The sequence below is a fragment of the Manis pentadactyla genome, chromosome 1 (assembly GCF_030020395.1).
Source record: "Manis pentadactyla isolate mManPen7 chromosome 1, mManPen7.hap1, whole genome shotgun sequence".
Taxonomy (NCBI): Eukaryota; Metazoa; Chordata; class Mammalia; order Pholidota; family Manidae; genus Manis; species Manis pentadactyla.
In genome coordinates this window covers 199,628,481-199,649,140 of record NC_080019.1, presented here as the reverse complement: position 1 = coordinate 199,649,140, position 20,660 = coordinate 199,628,481, and the positions used below count along the sequence as shown (strand labels likewise).

At 38.2% G+C, this 20,660-nt stretch overlaps 1 protein-coding gene across 11 annotated transcripts in view; it reads right to left on the bottom strand.

Moving 5' to 3' along the window:
- The window catches only part of KBTBD12 (kelch repeat and BTB domain containing 12), a 79,493-nt gene extending 59,551 nt beyond the window's left edge, over nt 1-19,942 (bottom strand). For 2 of the 11 annotated variants that reach the window (XM_036911560.2, XM_036911563.2), the window contains exons 1-4: nt 19,654-19,941; nt 11,099-12,325; nt 7,245-7,515; nt 5,050-5,200 (exon numbers count right to left, since the gene is read on the bottom strand). In XM_036911560.2, coding sequence (XP_036767455.2) covers nt 5,050-5,200; nt 7,245-7,515; nt 11,099-12,168 — 1,492 coding nt within the window. In that variant the 5' untranslated portion in view covers nt 12,169-12,325; nt 19,654-19,941. Of the gene's footprint in view, nt 1-2,297; nt 3,697-5,049; nt 5,201-7,244; nt 7,516-11,098; nt 12,326-19,356; nt 19,613-19,653 lie in introns of those variants that run through there. The other 9 variants (XM_036911562.2, XM_036911561.2, XM_057505885.1 and 6 more) reach the window with 8 other exon arrangements.
- Nucleotides 19,943-20,660: the final 718 nt, after the last annotated feature.

Here is a 20,660-nt window from a genome sequence, read left to right as displayed (position 1 = left end):
ACCTTTGTTAAAGATCAAGTGAGTATAAATGTAAAAATGTATTACTAGGCTCTCATTTCTGTTACATTGATACATCTGCCTATCCTTAGGCGAATACCCCTGTGTCTTAACTACTGAAGCTTTATAGTAGGTTTTCAAAATGGGCTAAGTTCCTCAAACTTCCTTTTTTCAAAATTGTTTTGTGTATTCTATGTCCCTTGTATTTTCACATAATTATAGGACCAGCTTGCCAGTTAAAAAAAATTGCTTGGATAGGCATTGCATTCAATCTACAGGTTGACTTAGAGAACTGCTATCTTAACGAGTCTTCATATATATAACCAAGGAACGTATCTCCATTTATTTACTTAGCTTTCTTGGAATTGTTTTATAGTTTTCTGTGTATGATTCTGTGTATGATTCAACTTATTCATTTGTATCTTATTTTTTTGATGTTTTGGGAATGGAATTATTTTCTCAATTTCAGTTTTGGAATGTTCATTGCTAGCATATAGACCATACAGTCAATTTTTGTATACCGATCTTATATCTTGTGACCTTGGCTAAAATTATTAGTTCTTTTATCTTTTTTCCTTTTTTAAAGCTTCCCTAGAATTTTCCACACACAGGATTATATGATCTGTGAATAAAGAATTCTAATAGTTCCTTTCCAACCTGTATGCCTTTATTGTATTTTTCTTGCCTTACTACATGGACTAGAACCTCTGGTTTAATGTTGAATAGGAGTAGCAAGAGGAGGCATCTGTCCTTTGTTTCTGATCTTTGGAAGAAAGATCTTTCACCACTACCATGTTAGCTATAAGTTTTCTCACAGATAATTTTACAAGTTGAGGAAATTCCCTTCTGTTCCTAATTTGTTGAGAATTTTTATCATGAATGGGGGTTGGATTTTGTCAAATGCTTTTAGTACATCTATTGGGGTGGGCATTTGGTTTCTGTCCTTTACTAATATGGTGTATTACATTAAGTGAGTTTTGGATATTAAACCAACCTTGCATTCCTGCAATAAAACCCACTTCGATTCAATTTGCTTATTGTTTCCTAAGGATATTTTATGGCATATAATAATTATTTTTCTATTGCTAGATTTAGTTTGCTGTTTCTTAATGATTTTTGAATCTCTGGTCATGAGGGATATGGATCTATAGTTTTCATTTAATTAAAATACTTTATTTCCTTTGTGATTTTTTTTGGACCCAAAGGTTATTTAGAAGTGTGTTAATTTACATGTATTTGAGGATTTCCTAATTATTTTCTGTCATCAATTTATAATTTTATTGTCATGGTAAAAAAATATACTTTGAATAACTTCAATTTTTAAAATCTATTGACACCTATTTTACAGCCTGGTACAAGATTTACTCAGGTAGGTAAAGTTGGTTGACAGTGCTATTCAAGTTTTCAATAATTTTCTTGATTTGCTGTTTAGTTGTTCTATGAATTATTGAGAGTGGGATGGAAATCTTCTAAGGTGATTCTTTATTTGTTTTTTGCCTCATTTTTTGAGGGGTCTATTGTGTGTGATACATTTATAATTGATATTATTCCTGATATATTGACCATTTTATTACTATGAAATTTCTCTATCTGAAGTAACAGTTCTTGTCTTGAACTCTATTTTTGATAATGATATAGCACCTCCAACTCTCTTAAAGTTACTATTTGCATGGCATGTCTTTTTCTATAAAATGATAGTAAAACTTTCATCCTATCTGTGTACTTGAATGTAAAGTGTGTTTCTTACAGACAGCATATATTTGGTCTTATTTTCTTACTCAGTTTGAAATCTCTGTCTTTTGATAGAAGTGTTTCATCCATTCTCATTAAATGTAATATTTGATATGGTTGGATTTATATCTGCCATCTTGCTATTTGTCTTCTGTGTATCATATCTTTGTTCCTCTGTTCCTCCTTTACTGTTTTGTGTTTAACATTTTTAAAGTACCATTTTAATTCTTTTGATTTTTAAACTATTGAAAAATTTTTCTTTGTCATTGCTCTAGAAATCCCAATGTGTAGTTACTTTATCACAATCTACTTCAGGTTAATACTGGCTTAATTTCATTAAAATATAGCAACTCTGTTTCAATATGTTTATATATATTTCCTTCCTTCCACTTTCCAATATTGTTATATATACCATATCTACATATATATAATAAACCCAATAATATAGTTCCACAAATTTTGCTTTATATGCTCTTATATCATTTAAAGAAATTGAGAAAAAAGAAACATTTTTATTAAATATAAAAAGTCTATTATATTTACCATACCTATATATGATACCTATATGTATCATTCTCAGTGCTTTTCATTTCTTCCTGTGGATTTACATTACTATGTAGTGTATTTCATTTTAATCTGAAGGATTTTAGTATTTCTTTACTATTTATAACTCTGTTAGCCACAAATTATCCCAGTCTTTATTTATCTGGGAATGTCTTTGTTGTTCCTTCATTTTTGAAGAATAGTTTTCTGGACATAGAAGCATTCTTGGTTGAGTTTTTTCTTTCTTGCAACAGTTTGAATATATTACTCCAGTACCTTCTTGCCTCCACTGTTCATGACGATAAGTCACCTGTGGAACACAGTGTTGCTCTCCTCTATATGATGTGTCACTTTTTTCCCTTGCTGCTTTTAAGAATTTTCTTTTAATAGTTTGTGATGCACTTAGGTAAGGATTTCTTCTGTGAATTTATCTTAATTGAAGTTTGATGAGCTTCCTGGATCTGTACGTTAATATTTTTCCCTCAAGTTTGAGAAGTTTTTGACCATTATTTATTTGAAAAAATTTCCTGCCCTTTTCTCTCCTTTTGGGATTCCTGTAACTATGTTAGTAGGCTTTCTGTTCTTCCATGTCTCTGAGGCTCTGCTAACTTTTATTCAAATTTTTCTCCTCTCTTCTTCAAGTTACAGAAGTTCTATTGATCTATTTCACATTCACCAATTCTTTATTCTGACATCTCAAATTTGCTCTTAACAATTATAACTTACAACTTTTGAAATTTCATTTGGTTCTTTTCATTTCTATTTCTTTATTGATGTCACTGTGGAGTCACTGTCATCACATTTTCCTCTAACTCTTAAAAATGGTTTTTTTTAATTCTTCAAACATATATTTAAGAGCTATTTTGAAGGCTATGTCTGCTAAATCCAACATCTGGGCCCACTCAGAGACAGCTTTCACTGAATGCTTCCCTACCATCCCGAGCATGGATTACATTTTCCCACTTATTTTCCTTTGTATGTGTTGTAAGCTCTTGTTGGTAACCAGATATTTAAAATAAAATGCTGTAGCAGTTTTTATTCTGATTTTTCCCCCTGAGGTTATTTTTTCCTGCTTTTTGTTGTTGCTGTCATGTTTTTACATAATTCACTTGAATTTTACCTGCCTCCCCTGTGGTTTGCTCTGTTTCTGTTCCATTTTTTAAAACTCTCAATTTTATTTTTAGCCAAGAGGCTACTCTTATTTCTTCACAGCTCAGTGGCTAGTCAATGGCTAGTTGCTTGTCTTCAAACACCAGTAAGGCTTCCACCCTATCCTAGTGGGTCTCTGGGTGGGTTGGGAATGCATTCAAAGGTCAGGTAGTTTTCAAGTCTACCATGACTTACTTTCTTTCTGGCCCTCTCAGCTCTCCTCTGTATATGTGCTCAGCCATCCAGCCACCCAGGCGGGTGTGAGGAGCTTGTGCCCTGTTGGGGACATGTATTCAGGCCATTAAGTGTAAGGGTGTCTCTATGGTGGTTTTCCCCATGTAATTTACCAAAAAGACATCATTTTTATTCTACATTTAGCCTAGTTGTGGCCCCACATTGGGAGGAAATCTCATTTTTGTTCAACTGATACATCACTTTTATGCTACTTTTGAGTACCTCCAATTCTGATATAATTAGAAGCTGGGCCCTCCACTCCCTTGAGTCTATCCTCAGCAGTCTATCCTAGGTTAGATGTGGTCTCTCTGGGCCTGGACACAGCATGTGGTAATAGCAAAGTAACAAATATATATCCCGAGGAGAAACATAATTATCATTACAAGCTAGTCTCATAACTGAGGAGTCATAAATTATGTTGCATAATGTTCTTGCTTAAAGTCATGAAACTATTAATATTTGAGTGCATTAATTATTCTGCTTCATGCTGTGCAGGCAGCCAAGAGACGATGGCTGCCCTTTAGCAAAAAAAACCACAACCAACTCTTCAAATGCTTGGTATGCTTTTAGCCCATATTTCATGTTTTTGCCAGTTAGCCATCACTGTGGATGGGATGCAATAAAGAATATTGGTATACTTCTCATATTACCTATTACCAGTCCAGACAGCCTCCTTATCTCAGTCTCATTTTTTCCCACAGTTATGGGCGAGGGAGGGAAGGTATAGAGGATGGAGTTAGGGAGATGGAATGTGCTTAGAAGAGCAAATAATTTCATAAAGAGGAAAAACAAGGAGTGGAGGAGGATAGGGGAAATATAGGGAATGTTCTAGAATTGCTTTCGCCCAGCTTAGTGGAAATGAACTTTCCCCGATCCCTAAGAGCTAATGCAAGGCCACACATATTCAACCAAAAAAACCCAAATAGCAGTCAAATAAAAATTTCTTGATAACACCGCTACAGAGATTTGGTGGGTGAGGCAAAATGAAGAGGCCTGGCACAATGTGCAGCATTTTCTTATCTACGGCGGTTTTCTCTCCAATTAGCATAATCATAGTTGGTTGCATAAACTCACATTTCACCCACTAAAGATGTCCCAAGGCTTATTCCCATTTCAAAATATTTTACTTGGTAGTGTATATATGGATGTATCATGACTGTTCTTGCATTCCAAGAAATGTGAGAGTTCCATAAAAATATTTTGCTTTCAATAAGTCAATGAACTTTCATTTAATCTTAATTGTGCTCTAGAAAACAAGAAACAAAAGAAGATCTTTGGCAGCTTATGTATACATTTGACTGGGATGCAAGAGGAAGGAAGAATATTTCATTTTTACTGAGGCAAACTGCTGAGAAAAATAAGAGGTTATATTCTTTTTGGCAATCTGCTTCTTACCCAAAACATAAATCTCACTGTTGAGGACAGCTGTACTGAATCGGTACTTGGAGTATTTCATGGGCGCCCGCTCCGTCCATTGATCTTGGCTGGGGTCATACTGCAACAGTTTGCTGCTTAATCGATCAGGTTCTTCATCAGGAAGATCCATCTGTATGAAAGATGACAGCCAGTATAACAACATACCATTTAAGATCTTTTGTGAATCCATGAATGCAATTAATCAAAGCGGACAGCAAAGAGATAAATAGAGGTTAACTGTAGTGGCTCAAACACACCACATATTGTGACTTGGGGTTATCAGTACACTGTCAACATCAGAGGAATTTGTATGCTGTAATAAAGGGGCTAAGCGTTGGGTTATAGCAAACAATCTGGGATCCGAGCAATGAGACAATATAGCATGTTTTAAAAAATGAAGCAGCTGCAAAGCCTTAAAAATGAAACCAAGCTTTCTTGAGCAGTATGTAAAGTGCAATTTTATTTTACCAAACATTGTAGTGGTAGATTTTAATAATAATATGAGAAGCTAATTTTAGTAATTTATAAGGCATTTTTCTTTATAATGTTTTTCTAATACAAATGAAACAAAATTACAGAAACATTTTAGTGTTTTAGTAATAAGAGTATTTTTATACCATAATTTTGACTGATAATATAGGAATGGTCTGATTAGATTTTCAAAGTATATGGATTAATATAAATCACTTAGTTATTTCATGTATTTTACATATACATACTTTAATGACTAGAGCCAGTACAAATTGAATGACAGTATACTCTTACATGGATGTATGTGGCTTTTCCTACTCATAAACTTCAGGTGAAGAGATGATCTTTGTCTACAATGTGTCAGGAATTTTTAGACTTCATGTTAAGGATGCCTAAGTGTCTTTTGTTGTGGATGTAGGTGTTCAACACCGAAATGATTGCTTTATCTATGAAAGTTGTATGCAATTAATTTTAGTTAACTACTTTATATCAGGAGTTATGATCATCATGTGCAATCACAATCCCGTGCTATCTTGCGATTTAATGTGCTGTATTAGGAATAGGCTAGCAAAAGCTTTTGTTAGGCAATAAATATTGACAAGTCATCTGTTTAAAGATACTATAAATTAATACCAACATTATTCTTTTAATTCTCCTTCCAATTTAAGTATTTAATCTCTATTTTAGTGAAAGAAAAGCAAAGAAATGCTTCTAAGTTGCCTTTGGAGCTCATGCATGCAAAAATTGATATGTAATGGCTAGTTCTGAAAAAGCTTACTTACAAATAATTTGTCAAGTTTCAGCTACTAGCTGTGATTCTGTATGACCTATAGCTACACTGCACAAATCTAAAGATGTATTAAATGTGAAGTTTATGTTTTAAAAACAGTTATGACATGCTATAAATGGCAAAATCCAAGCTTAGGCAATGAATGTGAGAAGCATCTGTTTTATCATGAAGGATATCTGGAGAAACAAGAAATGAAAGCAGCAAAAATAAATTTCCTTTGTTACGGGGCTGGACGATGAGCTAGTAAGATTATTTTTTATTGGAAAAACTGGATGGCCAGGGCAGGAGGCCGCTGGAGTGATACTCCCCTGGGAGCTCCGAGGCCCTAGGAGGGACACCCAGGGGAAGAAAAGATCGCTGTGGTCACGCTCCAGTGACTTCTCAGTTTTGCTGTGCCACCCCTTGCTGGGCTTCAATATAAACAGTACTCTGGTGCTCCATCTGCTCATGCCCAGCAGAAGATGTAGAGGGTTTACTGTGGAAATGATTGTGCTATCACAGAATGAGTACTGTTGAGTTTCAAATATGGAAAGGACCAAAGAGCTACTTGCCTCAGGCCATACAGCTTTTAAGCAGACAGAAGTAGATGAGGATCCAGCCTCTGCCTCCCACTTAGATGCTCCCTCCAGATAGTTCCTCAGCATGAGCCCCTCTCATCATTAGCAAGGATGGGAAGGATTAGGAAGAATACAGTGAGAATGCTGAATGAAGTCATTTCTATGAATAACATGCTTTAAAATTCATCCTCCCAAACGGCAACATTTGAAGATCTTAAGTTTAATATTCTAAAAAATGAAAGGCATTTTACCAAAACGTGGGCCATACTCTTTCAGTGTTCAACAACTACATTTTTAAACACAGCAGCCAGACTCAGCATAGCCATGCCAAGTAGGTACACAAGAAATTTCTTAACCTGCGGGGTCCAGCCTCCCATCACATAGAGTTTACTATTGACTGTTACCACAGCATGACACGCCAACTGTAGTGGAAGGGGAGACACCCTTTTCCAGTTGTCCCGGTCTACAGAGTACTTATCAACACAGTTTGTAATAAGATACTGGTGCTTAATTTTCATCTGTCCCCCTATAACATAGAGGTCATTATGGACACTGCCCAAAGCATAGAGCTCTCGAAATTCAGTTGTGCATAACTTTTCCCAAAACTGGTTTCCTCTATCGTGATACCTGTGAATTAACAGAGAACCAGGATTAGTGTTAACATGAAAACAATTTACCCAAGTAACACTCTTCTTTTCCAACTAAAATCAACCAAATTTGGTTCTTCTAATTGGAGAGGAAAAATCATTAAGATAGGGATACAGGTTTGCACCTCTTTTTTTTTTTTAAGAGGACTGATGAACAAAATATCTGCATAGAAACAACTAACCACCCAATATAAAAAAAATAATATATTGAAGAAGTCTAGATTATGCAGGACTAGCTTTCATTTCCTAAATCTGGGGAAGAAAATCAAGAACAGGGGCCTTTCAGCAAAGCATTGGTAATTTTACCTTAAGAGAAAATAAAAACAAAGGTAGAAAAACGTCTTATTGTGTGGATGAAAAGTCCCACTTTAATACATTAATCAGCTTTAGAGCACAGAATCTTGAACAGTAGATTCAGAGATTTCTAATGGGATGGTGTAGGGTATGTAGAATTTTAAGGATTGTCCTTGCAGTTCTTTTGGCTTAGAACAGAGTGAAGGTGTATAAAAAGCCACTTGCAGGTAGGTGTTTGCTGGGCATTTAACAGCTATCTTAATCCTCCAGGTGTGGTAATTTCAGTAATTTTTTCCATGAATAATTATGTTGGTCTAAGAAGGGTCTTGGGAGGTGGGAACTGGGACATACTGTCTCTCAATACCTCCTAGAGTGTAACACATTAACTTAATGTGTGTGTGTGTGTGTGTGTGTGTGTGTGTGTGTGTGTGTGTGTGTGTGTGTGTGTGTGTGTGAGATTATATAATCACCAAGTATACTGTGGCTATCCTTTCTCTTGCTTCTTGATAATGGTAAGTCTATTTTCTCCAGTCATTGATTTGGGACACATAGTCTGAGAAGGACAAAATACTTATGGGGATAATGGGATAAGATATGTGGAGTTATATCTGTTCTAGAAAACCCAGAAAGAATAACTGAAATTCAAAATGAAAACAAACAAAAACCAGGAAAATATGGAAAATAAGAAAAAAAAAGTTATGTTTGGAAACAAATGAAGAAATTATGGAATGTGTTCTGTACAGAGTACAGTTTTTAAATATGGACTATTTAATTTATATCAAACATTCAACAACTAATCATGTAACAGGAGGTTTTTCCCAGTTGTTCTAGGCCAACTCTTATATTCTTCCCCAGGGATAACTTTATACTACAGGCTTGCCAGGGAGGCTGGAAGATCATGCTCTTTTCCTAGAGGGCATGCCTGGCTTGTCACAAACAGAATGTGGAAATGTAACAAACCTCGTGAAAGCACCTCCTTGTGATTCTGGGAATGAAACTGAAGTCCTGAGAATAACAGATGATATTTTCACTACTACTTTTAATTTACATTTGAAAGAAAAAGGAGGATTAGGTATCTATAGGTCGGGGATACCGAAGTAAAGCCAATGGATGGATAAATAAATACAACTAAAAATGGGTTTTGGGTTTCTGAGACATGGCTTAAGAAAATAGGCCAAGAATGAAATACATCTCAGAAAGGCTGGGAAGTACATGTTTGCTGGGCAACTTGCCAAATCTGATTTTTGTTTAACATTTTGAACTGAACATGGGGACAGATAATGCCCAGATAAAACTATAAAACTCTTTATTAAGAAAAATGGATATGACATAAAAAAGAAAATAATGGTGACAAAAGCATTCAATGTTTGCAGAGGTTGATAGCTTCAGATGACACATCCTCAGCTGTTTGTACACAAACTATGAGAGAGAATGAAACGAGATGGAAAGGCCTATCTTTTTTTTTTTTTTTTTTAAAGAAATGACCTACTAGAGCACTAGTCTGCTTCATTTTAAGTCAAGAAGAAATATATATGCACGTAACTCTATGAACTGTAGGTAGAGGAAAATTGAAAAGCACTAGGCAAAGAGGAAAGAGCTAAGAAACAGAAGAGGGTAGGGTAGGAATGTACCACAAGGTGATAATTTCTCACACAGATCACAAAATGGGCAAGAAGTGACCTTTAGTAGTGCTGTAAGATTTGAACTATCTAGACATCTGCTGAAAGTCCCACTTGAGGCCAAAGCGATGCTTCTGGTAATTGCGTGATTTGCCTTGCTGACAACTTCATCGCTGGAGGAAATGAGGAGGGCAACTGATACTTGTACCCTAATTCTGACCAAGGCAGAAGAGCTGGTGGGTGATGAACCTGCTGAGTTCGGGATGGGTGAGAAGCAAAACATGGGGTATATATTTACACATACACCAGAAGAAAGGGAAGAAGGCTTTAAAAAAAATTAAGAGGAAAGATGTTTGAGGACCAAAATAGAAAGGTACACTGACAGGGTTGGACATATATTAAAAATAGACCTGACGGCAGAATTGTGGACTGTTTTGATAAGGAAGAAAAAAGCTATTTAAGGACCTGAGGTACTTGTACAAGAGGTTCTAAGGAGGACAGAAGGGCACCTGGCCAAAAGCAAGTATAAAGCACATGGCAGGGACCTATGACAGCCATGCCAAGAAAGCCCAAACTCCTTCCTGTAAGCATCTCTGCTCTGGCTCTGTGCTCTGTAATCCCTGATCACTCTGAGGAAGGCTGCTTGGGCTGCTCACTGACATGCTCTGCCACCACAGGCACAGGGCTGGGTCACTCATCCAGGGCTCTGCATCCCCTCCTCTATACGACCCAGGGAGATGAGACATGCCTTCCAAGTGTGAATGTGAAAAGGGGACAGGCCCATAGCTTGAAACACACAATGGAATGCCAAGAGATGACAGAAGAATAATAGACCTCTTAATTCTTTCTTTGTCCCAACTTCAATGTCAAGAATTACTTTCTGTGTGCAAAGTGTGCATAAGCCCTGGTAAGAGGGAACTGAGAGAGGAAGGTCACTGAAGGACAGCTTCACTATCTAGTATTTATTCCGTGTGCATATTTCTTCCTTATCCAGTTAGATTTAAGAGCTGAATACTCACTGAATTCTTGCTGAATAAACAGTAAAGGAATATATGCATCCTCACATATAAGACCCAGATGCTATGCTACTTCTTAGCAGACACTCCTGTTCCTCTTGCAATTCTAGGATTGAAGCACTTTTAGGTGACAACATTTTACACTATTGGAGGTTTAGGAAAGATCCAGAAATGAAGGATACTGAATGAAAGCTGACAAATAATTAGCAATTTTTAGACAAGAAAAAAAGTTACTTATTACCCTGAATAAAAACTTAAAAAATTCAGTTGAGGGGAGTCAGTATTAGTAGACTCGTGTTGTTAAAAACTGTATCAAGTGCTTCAAAAACAAAGCAATTACACCCTATCATATGGATAAATAATGAAAGCTAAGGGTGGAAATATACAGTGGAATCATATGTGCATTTAGCTTATGTAAATTCAACTATATGTTCTTAACAATTAAAAGGAGAGAAAAGAATTTTCAAATTATTTCATTAGGAATTTTACATATATGAAAAGTATGTCATCACAGGGTAATTCTGATTACATGCAAGTTAAGATGTGACCACTCTTTGACCACTTTCTTCTATGACTGCTAATGTCAATGCAAGATAATTAAAACCCATTTACCAATACATTGCTAGATACAAACCTATAGATTTCAACATTCTTGTTCTTTTGTCTAGAGAGTTTGGAGGCACTTGCTTCTCCAGCTACAATTATAGTGTTGTTCTCCATGATAACACCAGTACACACGGTTCCTAAACCCTCCCCATACTTGGGAGACGAGATGAAATAGGTCTTCTGTGATGTGGGGTCATAACAAAAACTGGCATCCCCATAGTTCCTGTGCCTTGACCTGATTCCTGATGAATTGTTGCCAATGCAGAGCAAAAGGCTAGTAGTCTCCATGCCGTAACGAAGATTTGGAGAGTGTGGCTGGGGGGTCTTGAGGGCTTTGAATGCGTTTTGAATTATGTCGATGCAGTCCGCATCACACAGAAGCATTGTGTTCCTTTTCAGGGCTTGTCTTAAAAAGGAAGGATTTACAAGTTCCAATCTGACTTGCTTCAAAAGCTCAACAAGATGCTCGGTGCGCAGTACTGCGTTATGATTTACCCATCTCAGAACTAAGTCCAGAATGCTCTCCTCTCTGGATATGTTAAGGTCGTCCGATTTAATAAGCGTCAGAAATTGGTACAATTCAATTTCCAGGATTTCTTCATGTAAGCTCACCTCAGCAAAGTGTTGATACAAGTATTTCTTTGAGTGATCAGATAAATCTTCAGCTCCAATCTGCTTTGCAAAATAATAGATACCTACACAGTTCGAAGCATCCATATGGTCCATCATATATTTTTGACACACACTGAAGATTTCTTCCATCTGCATAAAATAGGCAGCCATAGCTACGGTCTGTACATTGGCATTATTGATGTCCAAAGCCGCGTTATACATGTAATTTAATATCACCGATACGCTTTCTGCTGTCATGTCATACAGTATGACTTCCCTCTGAGTACATTCAAGGAGTCCACAGGTGAACATGGCTTTGAAATAAGGACTAAACGCGGCGAGGATCAGTCTGTGGCAAGGAAATCTCTCCCCTTCCGCTATGAGTACCACATCAATCATTTCTCCTAATTCTTTCATGTTCTTAACTTTATTCAGTAAATTCAAGCTGTGCTGGCATTTTTCTTTTCCCTCGGTCTTGTACGCCATGATACACTCTCCAATGTTTCTAAGTAAGTCTTCTTTAAATTTAGCTCGATTCTTGAGGGGCTGTTTGCATGTCTAATTTCTCACAAAACAACAGAGATGTTGTGTAACATTCCTGAGGGAAGGAAAAGAAGCTGTTTTCTTCTAAGGAAAAAATTATCTGTAGTTTAAATATACAGCATTAGTACTAAGAAGTATTTGTAAATAAATATGATTCATTCCAGAGTAGTAACTACAAGTAGACAACTACTTGTATCTAAAGACAATGTCATGATTGTATATATGTAAACTATGAATGAACAATACTTTCCTAATCAGCAGCAGAGATTTTTCTAGGAAGGCCGGAAAGTCCTCCCTCAAGGTGAATGTGATAAGATGGGCACATTTTTTATTCCATTTCTGGTCACCAAATACTGGCAGAGGGCATGGGGGCATTAGGTAGCTCTCTCTCTCTGAGGAAACAGCATTACTGAAAAGGTTATGTACAGACCGCCAAAAATGCCCTCAAACGTTATAATGGTTAATGCACAAAATCATCATGGGGAGTAGGATGGCTGGAAAGTTCACTGAAATTCTGCTCAAACTTTGCTATCCAGCAAATAATTCAAAACATTATTTGGAAAGCACAGTAAAATTCCGCTGATCTGAGAATTCACACTACTTGACACTGACAACCAAATCATCCTAACTTAGAAAATGCACAAAAGCCATCCTGTTTTTCTACTCTCTGTTCGCTCAAAGACCGAATCACTTCTAGCCTTTAAAAAGCACTCGTCTAATTAAGTCTCTTTAAGCTAGCTGTCTCATTTTCACTTTCCTCAGGGGAAGTGAAACAGGATGTTTCAAGGAAGTTAATTAGCTGTTTTGATTTAAAGAAGGATATTCGTAGAGTCAGAAACCCTAATATAAGGAGATCTCAACTCTGTTACCCTTTCTAGTTCTTACTTGGCTGCAAGGTGCATGTAGTAAGAATAAACATTGATGGTAGAAAGGTCAGTACTGGGAGTTAAGAACAGAAGGAAGCTGATAATTTCAATAACATGAAAGCAAAATTTGTCCATTGTAGTTCATGAATTTTCTAAATTTCTGCAATCCTGTAAAGGATTAGAAATCTCATGTTTCTCAAAGAGACATGGGGCCATTTTCAGTGTTGAATTAAAGTTCATTTTGGGAAACAAGTGTTAGGCATGACAAGAATGTTTAATTATAAAATGGCAACAATAAGACCTAAAAATCACTGTGCTGAAGTATGTGGAATTTTAACAAATAGCCAATCTTGGAATCTGTGTACTTGAAATAGGAATAAAACACTTCTTGCCAGCTTTTCTGGCATTAATGGCTCAATTTTATTTCATAAAATGGTTAAGACTTCCTTTGCAAGGGCTTGCAGGTTGAAAGCGAACCTTGGCTTTTTGCTTTGTTTTAGATTTTTACAAAGAGAATCCAATTATGTGTAATTAAGAGGTCATTATATTTCTGAACTCTCCTACAACACATCACTAGTCCAAATCATACTATGCAGGCTTCTTTATATATAAATACATCATATCAACTATATAGATGATAGCTGTTACTCTGAGCTGAAAAGCATAAAAGCTTTCATCTAAGGAAATATTTTTAAAAATTTTACTATTCCATTTGTACTGATATACCAGAATTGCTCAAAGGATACCAATACTTAAAAGCTACAAGGCCAAGTGCACTTTCCAGATAGTTTAGACGCATTAGTTCCTACAGCATTGATCTTAATGTTGCTAGGAAGAAATGAGATGCTAGGGACCCGAACGTTATGACCACAACCCTAGGATTTATCTCTAAGGCAGGAACCAAATTACCCTTGTTTAACTTTTTCGCATAGGCTATTTAAATAAAAACCCAGGTGGCATTAGTTGCAGAGAGAGGTTAAAATGGAATAACAAGCTGCTTGTCTTCTTTATACATATGTTATAGGTAGTATATTATAGACAACTTTGTTGGGGACAATGTTGGGTTCCCCCAGTATCCCACCTGCCCTCCCTTGGAGTAACTGGGGTGGTGCTGACTCCCAGCCCCCGCACCACTGTGTCTGATTCAGGGACAGGTATGAGACCCAAGACTGGCAAAAGCAGAGTGAAACACAGGTCTCTGGTTCAATGGTTGTGGGTATGCATGTGCTGCATAGATGAGGGGTGTCTGCAACTGCTGCAGCCATGTCCCCATAAGCCGGCATGAGGATAAAACCCACATGGGGAAGGAAGAGAATCCAGACTATGGAGTCTGAAACACACCTTATAGCCACGTTTCAGTTTTGAGAGGCAAACCTTTCCCTTTATTGTTTAAGCTAGTTTGAATTGGGATTGCTGTTATGGGCACTTGGGAGTCTTTACTAGTCTAAGTGGCAAAGGCAAAAATATGGAGAACAGGTTGTCTTGGCTAATGGCAATGAGATAGTTCGTAAAATTTCACCTTTGTTATATTCCCATATTTTCTATTATTACATGGTCAAGTAAAAGAGCCTTTGAAACCTCTACTTATATTCATTTCTCCTTGCTGGAAGGGCAATGATCACTAAGTCACCCTCTTGGTTGCCCTTTCTTCATTCAATGGTCACAGCATTTGACAGGAGCAGTAACTGAATCTTGAGCCCAGTTCCATCAGACACCATCTGCACTCAACCCCTCCATCTAGTGTGTTAGCAGACTAGGGCCAGAGAGTAAGTACTTCACACTCTGTGGGCCACAGGGGGTCTGTTTTAACAACCCAGCTCCACTGATGTAATAATACAAAAGCAGCCGCAGGCAACACATACACAAAGCAGCCAGCTGTGTGCCAATGAGATGTTTTATGGATACTGAAACTTGGATTTCATATATCATGAATTATTTTTCTTCTTTTGACTTTAAAAGTCACTTAAAATTATAAAATTCATTCTTAGCTCATGGGCTATATAAAAACAGGCAGCAGGTCAAAGCCTCCTGGCTCTACTGTTAGAAATAAATCCATTTCCTAGATTGTGAATAGGATGATATCCTGCCTGGGGTGCCTGTGCTCTGCTTCTGTGCTTAAATACAGGCAAAGAGTTTTGAGAATGGGCATATTTTTAAAAAACCATGTGGTTGCTCCCAAGATTCCCAAATACAAATCAATTTCTTAAACAAATACTTAATTCAGATGCAGCCTCTGCTCCAACACCACCACAAATACTTTTGAAACAGAAATAGCTGTTTCAAGCATTCTGAGAAACATTTTAAGAGTTTTTTAGGTGGGTGTATGTATTTGTTAAGTATCGCTTCTTTCCAACTGCCTTTTATACAACTCCTGAAAGCTACTCTAATTGCTATGGATTTACAGACCGACTGAATCTACTGATGGGAATCCTGAAAACGGCCTGGGCAGTTAAATCAGCTACCCTAGTTCAACTGTTCTCAGCATTTCTTCTTATACATATAAGGTGCATAGAAGACAGTGTCCCTGCAGGTGGGGGCTTTCAAATGAGATAGTCCTGGGTTTGAGTCTCAGTTTAGCCACTTACTTGCTGTGACCCTAAAATTATTTAACTTTTTTAAACCTTGGTTTCCTTATCTGTGAAATGGGGATAGTGCATATACATAAAGTACTTGGATCAGTCCTTGACATACAAGTGCTCAGTAAATGGAAATTGTTTGTTTACACTGGTGTTGCATCATGTAGCTCAGAGGTTAGAGACACAGGCTTTGGCTTGGCTTGCTGAGGCCTGGGTTTGAATCGTTTCTCTACTATCCAACATGAGCGAGTCTCTTAGCCTCTTTCAGCTTTCTGACCTGAGATTAGTTTTAAGAATTATTTAAGGATAATTAAGAAAATTAAATGAGGCATCACATGCAATATATAATTTGCTTGGTAAGAGTTGCTTGCTAAAGCTGTAGCAGGATATACCTGTACAAATAATCTTCAAATAATAACAATGTTTGGGTCCATACACAAACTGCTTGTGGGCACAGACACAGCTCTTAAATAAAAGAGAGCTGACAGCAATTTCTTCTTGTAATGAGGGCATAGAGGGCATTCTCCTTTCATCAGCAAAACAAAATTATATAAATGTTCTCAATGATATGAATGGGAAGTTATTCTCTCCTCCAATTTTTAAAAGACTGAACTGGTGCATTCATATTAATAGTACCCCATAATAATGGAGAAAAAAATGAGTAGCAAAGATAAACATAAATCACAAGAATAAAGCCTAATTACTCTGCAAATCTAAAATGCAGTTATTCCCATATCCAGTAAATTTAGCTTTGAGAAATAGACTGCTACAGATTTAATGTGGCATAAAAATGTTAATTTTCTTAAACTGCCAATGTTTTGCTTTTACAGTGTTTGCTTTTATAATCTTTACATTATCTTTAAAGTTGCTACTTTTTCTAAATAGTATTTGACACATGACCATGCCTCCATGTTTTGCTGAAGCTAAAACTAAATTCATAGCAGTACTGTTTGCAATAGCAAAAATTTGAAAATAAGCTAAATACCCATTAACAAGAGAGAACAGACACTGTAGGCTATTCACTCAAGAGAATATTGCACAGCATGAAAAAAGAATGAACTAAAACTACATGTATCAACAAGGATGAATTTAACAAAAATGATAATGTGTGAAAATGACTGTACAAGAAAAGATGCAGCCTCCCATTGATATCATGGTTGAAACATGCAAAACAATGGTATATTCTTATTCTAATAGTATATATTTTAATAGAGTAAATGTAGATGATATATTTTGACAACGTAAATATAAACAATTGCTATATCTGGTAAAAGATACATGGGAGTTCTTTGTACTAGTTTTAGAGCTTTTTTGTAAGTTTGAAATTATATCAAAATAAAAAGTTAAAAATATCATATATTCTTTAAGGATAATATAACTGTAATGTAATACAAAGAAATGGAAGGTAATTATAAACATCCAATTCAGATAGTGGTGGTTACCTGTGGAGGTGTGGGAGGAGGGGGATGCAATCGTAGGGCAGTAACAAGGACTTTCAACTGCATAATTAATGTTCAACTTCACAGCTATATGGCAGGTACTCAATACATACTTTATTTTTTATGTCTTTTTACATGCCTTAAATATTGCATAAACCAAGTTGAAAAATAAAAAGTTGTAGTAACATTAACTTACAGCTTTTGCAAACCTAACCCATACTGTAAGTAAGCCATGTCTGTTTTTGTGGAGACAGAGAGAGAGAGAGAGAGAGAATACATAGGTACATAATGAATTTTCTTTTAACTCATCAGAGTATAAGCAACCCAACTTATACGTGATTGGAAAATATAAAAGCTTACCACCTACTTATCCAGTCTGAATAAGAACTGCTTCGGGGAAAGGCAGAAACAGTTTCTCCCTACTCCTGCTCAGGTGGAAAAAATAGTTACTGGAGTCCCGAATTTGTGTGCATTTCTTTTTCTCCATAGAAAGTAGGTTATCATATGAAATGATAGAATTAGTCAACAGCAAAGCCTCAATGAAAAAACTGAAGACCTGAGAGATGACTTGGACAGGGACCTAAATTCCAGCATCTAAAACTCCCTCCAACAGACTTTCATTGGCAAGTCAAGGAATGTCAACACAATACCGGAAAATGAAGTATGTCCTGTTTCAGTGTTTTAAACAAAACCCTCTGTAAGTTGGTGACTATCATGCCACTATAGGAATCACTACCCCACATTTAAATAAATTATCCTGAGCCTATTTCACCAACACTACTCCTCATTTAGGTTCTTCTAGGCACTTCACAATCCAGCATCTCTTAACCTTTGCTGCCTTGTCTCCTGACTTTCTTCCCTTGTATTTTTCAGTCATTTAGTAGTGATGACCCACTTACAATTCTAGTGTATGAATTACTTTTACACATGTTGTTTTCTCTGTCTGCAATATCCTCCCCTTTCCACCTGAAAGAGCAGCTTGTCCTTGCTTGTACCTTGACTATAGATATTGCAAAGTTGTAACAGCAACTGATTCATGCACAGGCCTGCCTCCCCTTTCATGGGTGAACAGATTGAGGGTGGGGACTCACGTCTGAATAATTTCTGTATTCTTACTCATCTGCCTGCCAAGATGCCTGGCACATTAGAGTTATAGAATAGTTTGTAAAATTAAATGAATGCTTTGCTTGGTCCTAAATTACAAGTTCATGATGACCTTTTTTTTCCTTTTAGGTTTGATACATGTTCACAAAACAACATCTGTTTTTTTTTTCTACATATAAAAGTCATGCTTGAGTCTTCAAGTTGCTATCCTTTAGTCCAAGTCAGTCATCCAGAATCATTAACTTGATTTCCTTGCATATAGCCTGATGCCAGGCTATATTGTGACACCTGCTTAATTATCACTCCTACTCTCAAAATTATTTCTCAGACACCAGGTGCTCTGATGATTGGCCCCATTCTTAGAGATCCGCAAACCCAGCTGCTCAGCTGCTTAGACTTTATTGTTGTTGCTGTTAAATTGTCAACATGCAAATTTGAAACATTCCAGCATCTATTGAAAAAAGCTGGGAACAGTGGACCCTTAATTCCCATGGTGACAACAGCCTGCTGGACCTGAGTAGCCAATTGCCACCTCTCAGGTGTCACTTCTAATGCCCCAGCCCCCAGCCCCATCGAGACCTGAGTGTCAGTCATCATTTATAATTTTCCTTATGCTGTTGCTCTTCTCACCCTGCCTCCTTCAGTTTTCCTGCAGCCATTTAAGTTTGTGACCCTTGGTTTTTACCATTACATCCCCATATCCTGTTTTGTTTCAGCATCACTATCTTTCACAGACCGCGACAGAAAATGGCTTAGAACACCTGCGGCACCCTTGTTGCGTTCTGAGTCTCCCACTAGAATGGAAAAATACCTGATTCATTTCATAGCAATAATCCATCCCACACAGCAGCATTTAATAATGGCCAGGCCTGTGGATGATAAAGCTAAGTAAGCAAGGCAAGTTTTCTTTTGCATTTCCTTGGAGTTCACCTTTTGCATTCTCACCATGATTTATACTTTCCAAAGTGCTTTCATATGCATGATACAGTAGCTCATTAGTTCCTATCACCTGCGGGGAAATGCAGGGCAATTACAGCCTTGCTTTAAAGTTTAGAGAGTTGCCTGGGGTTCCATCACAAGTTTATTGAAGCTCTTTTTTAAGTGCCAGGCGCTAATCAAGGTTCTAGGAAGACAGAGTGCCCCTACCTTTATGGGGCTTACAGTCGGCAAAAGATAAAGAGGTCAGGTAATTCAGAGAACTCGGCACGCTGTGAAATGTATTCATTACGCGCCCAAAGGCCTGAAGAGGCCCCTGGCTGGGCAGACGTGGACTGCAGGAGGCAGCGACGGCCGGGAGGGGCCCTGAGGGCAGGAGCTGCCGCGGCGACCTGAGGGGGCGCGGAGGGGCCTGTAAGTCAAGGCCCCCAGGGCGGCCCCGGCTCCCGGCCGCGACTTTCCTCCACTGGCCTAAGGACCCGCTTTCCCGTTACTTCTGTTACTTACGGAGCACGGACCCCCTCGCTCCTCAGAGGCCGCCCGCGATGGCACCGCGACCTGGCCTGGTAGCCACCGGGACGCTCCCGGGTCGGGAGGGCCGGGCGGGCGGCCAGCGGGACTGGCCCGCACTGCCCAATATGGGCTTGTGCCGGCCGAGTGCTATAAATAGACGGCGCCGTGAGGTCAGGGGACCCGGGACCCACGCCCTGCGGAACGGGAGGGAGGGCGCTGGCAGCAACTCTGAGGCGACAGGTGCTCGGCATCGCCGCGTCAGGCGGCAGGGACCACGGCGCCACAAGGGCCGCTCTGCGCCTGCGCGGGGCAGGCCGCTGGGATTCCAGAAGGGGACTAGTCAAGTCAGCCCGGAGCGCCGCTCTGCGCCTGCGCAAGTCGGCCCGCGCGGATCCTATACGGTAAGCCCCCAAGGCCGCTGTGCGCCTGCGCGATCCCTCCCGCGCCTGCCCGCGTGCCAGGACGACTAAGTGTCAGCGAACCTGGGCGAGGATACAGTCTTAAAAAGAATCTGGAAATGGAATTTTAAAAAGCGACAGATCTATCCATTTAATCCTTTTTTTTTGAAGAATATTATGTTTACTGGGCTCTTCCTTACCCCAAGTCCCCCCCCAAAACCCCATTACAGTCACTATCCATCAGCATAGTAAGATATTGTAGAATCACTACATGTCTTCTTTGTGTTGCACAGCCCTCCCCTTTCCCCCACCCCCCACATTATACATGCTAATCATAGTACCCCCTTTCTTCTTCCCCACCCTTATCCTTCCCTACTCTCCCATTCTCTCCAGTCTCTTTCCCTTTGGTAACTGTTAGTCCATTCTTGGGTTCTGTGATTCTGCTGCTGTTTGGTTCCTTCAGTTTTTCCTTTGTTCTTATACTCCACAGATGAGTGAAATCATTTGGTATTTGTCTTTTTCCTCTTGGCTTATTTCACTGAGCATAATACCCTCTAGCTCCATCCATGTTGTTGCAAATTGTAGGATTTGTTTTCTTCTTAT